Genomic DNA, 10308 nt, shown 5'->3' with positions numbered 1-10308 from the left:
ATTAGACTTCTCTAGGTACCCCATATAAATGGAATCATACAGTCTTTGTCCTTTTGTGACTGGCTTATTTCATTTAGCATAATGTTCTCAAAGTTCATCCATGTTGTGTACTCATCAGTTTTTAAGGTAAAAAGAGTCCCAAAACTGATGTGAAGACTGGAGGAACAGAGTGAAAGCAAGGCTGTGAGAAATGTGATCAAACGGTGAGGCCTTGGGGGCGGGCCTTGTGGCTGAGTGGTTAAGTTCACATGCTCCACTTTGGTGGCCCCGGGGGTTCGCCAGGTCGGATCCTTGGCAGGAACATGGCACCGCTCATTAGGCCACGCTGAGGCGGCATCCCACATAGCAGAGCCAGAAGGACCTACAACTAGAATATACAACTATGTACTGGCGGGCTTTGGAGAGAAGAAGGGAAAAAAAAGAGAAGAGTCGCAGCTCAGGTCAGGAAGCTTGGTTAGCTCAGGTGCCAATCTTTAAAAAAAAAAAGGGTGAGGCCTTGGCTCTGTGCTTTCTTCACAACAAACAAGGAAGAGGCCTTACAACTGCACCCCACCCCCACAGCACACACCTGAAGGCTCGTTGCTCCCCAGCCTCCACTATGAGTCTGCTGCTATCTCTGGGTCTCCCTGCCTGTGTCTGTCCAAGCATGTATTACAGTGTGACTCAGTGTCTATCTGAGCACGAGGATGTAGGTGTGTGCCTGTGTATTCATTTTTTATTGGTATCATAACAAATTACCACAAACTTCGTGGCTTAAAACAACATGAATTATTATCTTCCAGTTCTGTAAGTTACAAGTCCAACATGGGTCTCAGGGGGCTACAGTCAAGGTGTCAGCAGGGCTGGATGTCTTTCTGGAGACTTTAGACAAGGATCAGTTCCCTTGTCTTTCCCAGCTTCTAGAAGCTGCCTGCATTCCTTGGCTCATGGCTGCCTTCCTCCATCTTCAGAGGCAGCAGTGTAGCATCTCTCTGACTCTTCTTTCTTCATCATACCTTTTTTTCTGACCACAGCTGGGAAAGATTCTCCGATTTTAAGGACTCATGTAAATAGATTGGACCCACCTGGATAATCCGGGCTAATCTCCCCATTTTAAGGTCCTTACCTTTAATCACATCTGCAAAGTCCCTTTTGCCTTGTAACACATCATATTCACAGGTTCCAGGATTACGACATGGACATCTTTGGGGGGCCTTTATTCTGCCTAGCACACCTGTGTGTGCTGGGAGGGTGTCATGGTGAGTGTATGTGCGTGTTTGTGTAGGTTTGTGTCCCCTCGGCCTTTGCCTCCCACACAGTGGGTCTCTCTTCCCACTTTTTGTTTATTTTTGCTTTGGTCAGAGTGAGGAAACCCTAGCTTTAGTAAGCAAATACATGCAAACCCACCATGCAAATAGAGGCCTGGCCTGAGCACCCCTCCCAGGGCTGGCTTTCTAGAGAACTGGAAGAGAATCCACGGAGATCATTTCTAGCTTATCCAGCCATCCTAAAGGCAGAGGCAGGCCTAGAGAGGCCCAGATGACTGCTGACCAGACAGTAAACGAGGTGTTGAGTGACCCTAAGGTAGAAGGAAGATTATACCCCAGCAAGCGTGCACTCCCTCAGCCGGCCCACCCAGGGGGGCTCTCCAGCCTCCTCCAGCATCCTTCCACACGTCGTGCTCTCCTGCCAGGGCAATCTCCTCAGTCACTCCACACCCCAGTTCCTGCTCAGGGAGCCCCCCCCAAACTGGAAGGTTTCCTCTTTCCTTCCTTCTCTCTGACTCTGAAGCATCCTTCACAGCCCTGCTGAAGCTTCCTCTGCTCAAAGAAACCTTTCTCAATGTCTCCTGGCCCTCATCCAAGGATACGTGTCATCCTTTGAGGACAGGACACTGTCTTCTGGCCCTGTTTCTCCCACGGCGCCCATCACTAAGATGGCCACAAGTAGGCCCTCAGTCATTGCTGTGCGCTGAGCACACCACACCCTTTCAGGCCTCTGTGCTTTTGCAGACCTTGTCCCCTCTTGTCTGGAATGTCCTTTCCCAACTTCTCCTCCTGCAAGCTCTCATCTCCCTGAGGAGCCTTCCCCACCTCCTCTCCCACACGTTGCTCTTCTCTTCTCAGTGTTCCCACTCTCCTCAGAACCCGTCTCTACTGTAGCATTCATCACATGAACTATAATTCAATTCCATTAGACTGAATTTTTTTAAAACACCATATTGCACAAGCATTTATTGAGTGGCTTCTCTGTGCCAGGCACTGGACCTGGTGCTGAGGAAATAGAGATGAATTAGACAGAGACCAGCCCTGAAGAGCCTAATGATTTGGTTTATGCCTCCCAAACTAGCCTGAGGGCTTCCAGAGCATGACACTCAGATCTGATTCCTCTATTTGTCCCCATCACCAAGCACAGACCGGCCCATAAGAAAGTTTTGTGGAGTGGATGAAAGATTGACATTCTAAAGTGGCAGCTTCAGCTTGGTCAAGCCACTTACCTTTCCAGAGCCTCATATTCCCCGTATGCTAACTAGGGGCAGGATTCCCACGGCTGGGGTGAGGATAAGAGGAAATTATGAGTCTGAAAGCCTTTTGGAGACCAAACATCCCTCAGTATGCACGAAAGATAGTGACTGTCCCCTCTGTCCCCTACCAGGGCCAGCGATACTCCTCAAGGATCGTGGAAGCAGCTCTCACTAGCACTGAATTCAAATCACTCAGTTTTGGCCTTTCCTGAATCCTGGAGAATTCTCTGCACAGAGCCATGGATTTCCTTCTCTAGGCTATGGGCTCTGGATTTATTTCTGACTGTTGGGAGATCCCCATACTGCCTCCTGCTTTCAGCCCAGGCCCTGGCCTGTATAAAACACAAGGAAGGAGCAAGTAACAGCTCAGGACAGAAAAGGTCAGGTCTGAAGAGTGTCTTCTAGGGACTCACATCAGAGCTGGAGACACCGTTGGGATATTGTGTTAGAAAAATAGAAGCTGGGCGATGGGAAGGGACCTTCCAGGGGTTCCCAGCAAGTCAGTAATTGGGCCAGGGTAAGACCCAGGATGCCTGGCTCCCATCCCATCCACTCCATCTCAGGGCCATCAAAGCCCTTCCTCATCTGAGACCTTTTTTTTTTTGAGGAAGATTAGCCCTGAACTAACATCTGCCACCAATCCTCGTCTTTTTGCTGAGGAAGACTGGCCCTGAGCTAACATCTGTGCCCATCTTCCTCTACCTTATATGTGGGATGCCTGCCACAGCATGGCCTGCTAAGTGGTGCCATGTCCACACCTGGGATCGGAACCGGCGAACCCCGGGCTGCCAAAGCAGAACCTGCAAACTTAACCGCTGCGCCACTGGGCCAGCCCCTCATCTGAGACCTCTTAATATTCTTTTCCATCTCTCTCTCCATCCCCAGACACCTAGCTCTGCCCAAAGGGATTCTCACTATTCTCAAAACACATCATCTGCTTTCAACTCCATGCCCTTGCATGTAATATGCCTCTTTGTGCATCCCCTTCTCCCAGTTGTCTACCAGGTAAACTCCTAATCATCCTTCAAGGCCTATTCAAATGTTTCCTTCCCTTGAACAAAAGTCTAAACTCAGTTTATCCAGAACCCATTCATCTCTCCCCACTCTGTGCTCTCATAACACTCTCTGTGTACATTGATTTTAAGATTTCCTACCCTCTTCCCTAATTGTCTTAGTTCTCATTAGACCGTACTTTTCTCTAGGACAGGGATTTTTTCTGCTTCATCTCTCTTTCCACAGGGCATATCAAGGTGTCTGGCACTCAATAAATGTTGACCAAACAGTGGAACAAATGAAGGAATATGGGGCAAACTTCTTAACCTCTTAGAGTCTGAGTCTTATTATCCTTGAAATGAAAGAAAGTCAAACACTTGGCAAGGGTAAATGATGGATAATGATGTCATTGAGTCAGTTGCCCGAGCCAAAAATAGAGAATTGCCCCAAATTTCCACTTCTCGCTTTCCCTTCCCCCCTCCCCTAGCTAACCAGTCACCATGACTTGTTGAACCTGGCTGAGGACCTTATTAAGAAACTCTAGGTTATTGGGGAATTTCCATCAGGCCAGAGCTGTCAGGAAGGATGGGAGGTGAAGGGTGCTGGAGGTAGGGGTCCTGTAAGGAAAAGTAGACAGAGGAGAGACTGATGGGGACATAGGCCACAGGACGAGGAGATAAGGGACCCACGAGAAGGGAGAGGTCAGGCTGGGTCTTGGAGACATGGAAACTCCCCAGTTTGTGCCCTCAAGGAGCTAACGGTCTGCTGGGGAAACAATAGAAACAAGGGAAACAAACAAACAGGAACAGGCCGTAGTGGAGCGTTACCTCCTTCCTGATAACCCCTTCTTTACTTGGTTTCCAGGATACCACCCAACTCGCCTGGCTTTCTACTTATCCCTCCTTCCAGTCTGGCTTGCTGTTTCTCCTCGTTTCCTCAAATTCTGAATTTTGAAGGAAACTGTTTTCCATCTACACTCACTCATTTGGTGATCTCATCCAGTCTCATGGCTTTAACTATCAACGATGTGCTGATGACTCCCAAATTGACATCTCCAGCCTAAATCTCTCCCCTGACCTTCAGACCCATATGCCCTCCTGCCCCCTCAACATCTCTACTCTAATGGGCATCTCAAACTCAACCCACCCAAAAATGAGCTCCAGATAGTTCCCCCCCAAAACCATCTCAAGAAATGGCAACACCAGTCTTCCAGTTGTTCTGGCCGAAAATCTTGGCTCTTTTCTTCCTCTGATGCTCTACGTCCAACCTGTCAACAAACTTTCTTGTCGTTACCTTCTAAATATACTCAAAATTCAACCACTCCTCATCTTCCACCTCTAGATTATTATAATAGGTTCCCATCTGGTCTCCCTGCTTCTGCCACTGTCCCCCCTGAATCTATTCTTCACAGAACAGCCAGAGTAACTCTGTTAAAATCTAAATCAGATTGTGTGGGTCCTCTGCTCAAAACCCTTCCCAGGATCCTTAACACGGAGTGAAAGTCAAACTCCTTATTACGACCTGCGAGGCTGTACTCTCTGGCTCCTGCTACCTCCACGTCCTCACCTCCTCCTGCTCTCCCCATAGTACGCTATGTGCCAGCCATTCTAGGCCTTTTATATCTGCTCTCTCCCTGAAGAGCTCTTCCCTAAATATCAGAATAGTGCTCTGTCTCTTTTTCTTCAGAACTTTCCTCAAAAGTCATCTTCCCAGGAAGGTCTTCCTTGGGCCCCTACCCAAAATAAAACATCTCCCCTGCCAACTTTTATTCTTCTCTGATTTATTTTTTCTCCTTAGTATTTATTACAGTCATAGGCTATATATTTTACTTATCTATCTTCTTTATTGTTTATCTCTCTCATTAGAATGGAAGCTGCATGAGGAGAGAGAATTCTTTTGTGTGTCTGTTTGACACCAGAAGCGGGCTCACTCTGCTCACCGTGATCTGAGCCAATTAATCACAATGAGTTAGGGATCGAGAAAGGAAGTTTAATTAGGTTAGATTAGCCAGCAAATCAGAAGATGGGTGACTAATGTCTCAAAAACCCATCTTCAAGGATTACAGAATCTTGAGGCAGTTATACAGGCAAAATGGGCAGTAAGGAGGGCGTCTAGGGATGTTGGTCTCTAAGCATGACCGGCTCCAGGCATCACATTGTTCCATTGTTGTGTCAGCTGTGATGGATACCTTGTAGGTGTGTTTCATGGCTGTGGTCAGTATGTTCCTGGAGAGAAATTCATAGGACAAAGTTTTATCAAGCTATCAGGGAGTACATACATAAGCAGAGGCCATAAGTCAGGAGAGCATGTGAATTTTTTTAGAGTATGTGCAGAGCAGCAAGTAGTCACCAGAGGAGGGGCTGGGGCCACTTAGCGTAGCAAGATGGTCTCACTTATGCTCACTTACATGTTCACCATTGCATGTCCACTACTTAGAATAGTGACAGGCATATAGTAAGGCACTCAATAGGTATTTGTTGAATGAATGAATAAAAACGGTGGACATTTCCAAGAGGCAAATTTTTAATGAAAAACTTTCTAACAACCAGAGCTGCTTGGAAACATAATCACATTGATATGCACAGTATGCTACGTCTTAAACACGTAATCTCATCAGATGCTCACATCAGTCCAGGATAGGAGAAAAGCTGGGCAGAGATTATAACGCTGGTTGAAGAGGAAACTGAGTGCAGACGGGAGGGAAAAAGGACTTGTTAAAGGTTACACAGCTGGTCGGGGCAGGAGTGGAACTGTGGATGATTGCTGGCCCTGGAAGAGGCTGGTGGGTGATAGTGCTTATTGGGGGTTAAGTTCGAAAGACATCGGTTGCCAGACGCATGAGGATCTCTGAGGGGGAGGCTGAGTCAGAGGTTAATAGAACAGAGGCATCAGGAAAGGAGTGGGAGAGATGACGAGGCTACCAGTAAGCATATTTAGCCCAGGCCTGGAGAGGGCAGCCGAATTCCCCAACAGCAGAATGCGGGAAGGCGGTGCTGGAGGTTTACTAGTCACTCAAGTTCTTGCATAATCTCAAATGCAGAACTGGACAATCTTAAGACCAGTGAGTTCACTGCGGGTCTGCAGCGTCTGGTTTCTCCACTAGACTGTGAAGTCTTTGGGAGGGGGACCATGTTCCTATACTTATCCCCAGCTTCTAGCAGAGCCTGGAATACAGTAGGGACTCAAATATTCCCGTTGAAGGCATATATAAATGAATGTATGCGCCGAAACGGGAAACTGAGGGTGAGAGAGGACAGATAGGAGGGGCGCAAAATCACCCAGCGATTCTGCGGTAGAAGCAGACTAATTTTCTTGGAACGCAGCGGAACAAACAGTCCTAGTACTAACACAATTTACTGCCAGCTACCGTATTTCTCAGCAGGGGTTGGGGAGCAAACACTGCTTGGAGCCAGAGGGGCGGGGTTAAATGGGTTGTTGGGGCGGCGCCAGGGTGGGGAATCCGATTGGCTGAGACGCAAAGCGGGGCCAACAGAGTAGGCGCGGCAAATCTCCACCCCGACAACGCGACTAAGGTGTATAACGTCACATCCGGTATGGTAGGCGGGAGCGGGAAACAAAAGGAGACCAAAGACGCATGCGTCTGGTGTGTCCCGGGTTCTGGCGGGTCCTTCCGCTCAGGCAGAGAGAAGTGCTTCCGGGTCGCCGCGGGCTGCCGCCTCCCGGCGCGGTAAGTACAGAAGCACGGCTGCAAGGCTGCTGTCTCCTTGCCCCTTCCTTCCTCTCTCCCCAGGGAGACCCCGTCCCCCTGACTCGCCTCCTCGGAAGCTCCATTCAGACTTCTTTTAGCATTAAGGAGCTCCAGCTCATTGGCTGCTTCGTCGGAACTAAGCCCCACCCCGCCACACAAGATCCATCACTTATTGGTGTCACTTCCTGTCACGCAGCATTTCTTCCAGTTAATTGGCCCTCCTCAGGCCCCGCTCCTTTCCCGTTTAGCAGCCCTATAAGGGCAAATGCCTGTCCGAATCCCGCCTCTGCCTTTTTCCTGTTGGTCAACTCCACAGTCATAAATAATAAGCAAAGAATCGGGGGGGTGGCTTTGCGGCGAGAGGTTGGGCTTGGCAATGCTCAGGCTCAGTCTGGCGTCTCAGTACTTTGGGACTGGAGGATGGGTGCTGTTGTGCCTGTTACACGGGCTCGGAAGCTGAGGTCCACAGAAGGGCAGCGGCTGGCCCCAGATCGGTCACATAAGTTAGGGCAAAAGCAGAACTTGCTGTAGATCCTTTTGTCTTCCTCATATCGTCTAGTGTCCGCCCTGGATCTCTCTCGGGGAGTTCTGTGCCCCAACTCACGGTGTGACCTAGAGCCAGCCAGTCGTTACCTGTCGCTGGGGCTCAGTTTTCCTGTGAGTCGGAAGATTTTAATTCAGATTCTCTGGGACCTTCCTGGTTAGCTCCCTCAGCTGCTTAATCCGACCTGAATTTACTTGTTCTCTCACATGGTGGTTCATCCATTCAGCCTTCTATCTACTTATTTATCCATTTACTCATGCCTTTAGAATGTCTTACTGAACCACACTTAGACTTGGTAACCCACATTCCCACCCCCACCCCCGGTTTGGCTGTGGTTCATGAGAGAGATGCTTAGTGTCCTAAATTTCTGACACTTAGGTGGGTATGGTATGGACCTTCATAGAGGGGCAAAAAGGAGGTCTTCGTGTTTGAAGGAGGTAGGGTTTCAGTAGAGCCCAGCTATCTCTAATTTTCTGTACTTTTGTAATGCCAGTCTGCATTCTGCATTCCTACCTCTACATTTGGCTCCCATTCTCTTCCCTCGTTGAACAGGTTACAAACAGCTTTCCTTATCCATAAAGTAAATTACTTATCAAAATAACTGTGAGGACGGTATAATAGTTATTATCCCCATTTTACAGATGAGGAAACAGGCTCAGAGAGGTTAAGTGACTCGGCCAAGGTCAAACAGCTAGTAAGTGGTAGACCCAGGACTCAAACCTGCGTCTGATTCCCATAGGGAAGGGCTGCTTCCCTGCTACCTCCCACTCCACCCCATCCCCACATCAAACTGTAAGCAAATAAAAACCAAAACCAAACACATCTGAGAGCTGGATTCATCTGACCCTTTCCCTCAGTCTAGGAGCCATGTCCACCTTGTTCCCCTCACTCTTCCCCCGTGTGACTGAGACACTGTGGTTTAATCTGGATCGACCTTGTGTGGAGGAGACAGAGCTGCAGCAGCAAGAACAGCAACATCAGGCCTGGGTGAGTGAGGACCTAGCACAGTGTTGGAGCCTCAGTCAGGGACCCCCTCTCCCTTCACTGGCCATGACCCAGCCTCTCTGGAGACCTGTCCTGGAGGAACTTTTTGCCTTAAGCTGGGAAGAATCAGACTGGGAGCTGGAGGGCCTAGATTCTCGTCTTTGTGTTACCCTAATTTGCGGGGGGACCATGGGACCTCTGGGCCAGACTGGAGCCCAGACTCTTTTCCCTAAAGCATAGGCAATAATAACTTTTACTATTTCTTGAGGACGTAGCAGTTGCCATGTTCTAGGCTGATAGTCTCTCACTTCACCCTCACCATAATCTTATGAGGAAACCAAGGCCCAGAGAGTTTACGTAGTTGGATCAAGTTCATAAATAAGTGGCAGGTGACAGGATAGAAAGGTATCAAATCTTCCTGAGAACTGGAGGGAAGCTTCTCTTCCACACTTGGGGGTCTTCTTGGGAGCAGGGTGGGCCAGTCCCATCCCGGTGACCTGCCCTGCTTGGGCCCTGGCCCTGCTCTCCTCCCCCTTTGGCCACAGCTCCAGAGCATCGCAGAGAAGGACAACAACCTGGTACCTATTGGCAAGCCAGCCTCGGAAGTGAGTAGCCCCAGCAGGTGGGACTTGTGTGGGGACTAAGGGTCTATTCTAATTCTAAAGGTCCTGCCTCTGACCCTAGCGTAATTGTGGTCCTCAGCTCTGGGTGGAAGCCAGAAAGGGGAGCTAGAGGGGGTGGGCATTAGGCCCAGCACTAAGATCCTGCAGAACATACACCGGCCTGCTAGACTCAAGGAGGACAGGGTTGGGGAGTGGGGGTCATTCATTGGCCCCAGAGAGAGGCTCCAAGTGGGCCAGCCCTTGAACTGTCCAGGCAGGCCTGCAGAGCCTACAGGCTCTCCCCTACCTCACAGCACTATGACGATGAGGAAGAGGAAGATGAAGACGATGACGAAGATAGTGAAGAGGACTCAGAGGATGACGAGGACATGCAGGACATGGATGAGATGAATGACTACAACGAGTCACCTGATGATGGAGAGGTCAATGAGGTAGGTGGGGGTATGAGGGGGGGTCTCTGCTCCTGGGCTCCTGCCCCTGACCTAACTGGTGGCCAGGAGGTGCAGACACCCTGGATCCAGGCAGGCACAGGATCTGGAACTGGGGCTGGCTGGGTGGCTGAGGCCCCTCCCCACCCACACCCAGCCTACTCTCCAGGTGGACATGGAAGGCAACGAACAGGATCAGGACCAGTGGATGATCTAGGTAGACAAGGCAGGGTGGCCTCAGGGAGAGTCCAGGCTGGTCCAACCTACCCTGCACCCGCTGCAGAACCAGCTGATTGCCCCAGTGCCTGAAAGCTCACCCTCGGGCACCTCCTCAGCTGCTGCCAGGACCTGGTCTCCTCGGCCCTTCCCAGGCCATCAGTCTGCCTTTGAACCCCCAGGGTCTGAGCCCACTTTGCCTTTCCGGCCAGTACCTCACTCCTTGGTTGCCATGTATAGTTTCTTTCTAACTCTTTAATAAAGACACAGGACTGGTTTTTTCCCCCCATGTCTATTTCCTATTTGTC

At 49.7% G+C, this 10308-nt stretch overlaps 1 protein-coding gene across 2 annotated transcripts; it reads left to right on the top strand.

The window, feature by feature from the left end:
- The first annotated feature begins 7035 nt into the window (after window positions 1-7035).
- Window positions 7036-10283, top strand: ANAPC15 (anaphase promoting complex subunit 15). 2 transcript variants are annotated; one of them, XM_046685346.1, is made up of 5 exons: window positions 7036-7184; window positions 8607-8736; window positions 9279-9338; window positions 9650-9787; window positions 9954-10283. In XM_046685346.1, the coding sequence occupies exons 1-5, from the start codon at window positions 7051-7053 to the stop codon at window positions 9999-10001; spliced, it is 510 nt and encodes a 169-aa protein (XP_046541302.1). In that variant the 5' UTR covers window positions 7036-7050; the 3' UTR covers window positions 10002-10283. The 2 variants fall into 2 exon arrangements, with proteins under 2 accessions (XP_046541302.1, XP_046541301.1); XM_046685345.1 differs by having other exon boundaries at window positions 9942-10283.
- Window positions 10284-10308: the final 25 nt, after the last annotated feature.

The sequence above is a fragment of the Equus quagga genome, chromosome 14 (genome assembly GCF_021613505.1).
Source record: "Equus quagga isolate Etosha38 chromosome 14, UCLA_HA_Equagga_1.0, whole genome shotgun sequence".
In the NCBI taxonomy this organism is placed as follows: domain Eukaryota; kingdom Metazoa; phylum Chordata; class Mammalia; order Perissodactyla; family Equidae; genus Equus; species Equus quagga.
Note: the sequence above shows the minus strand (reverse complement) of the source record. Positions and strands in the feature narration are given on the sequence as shown.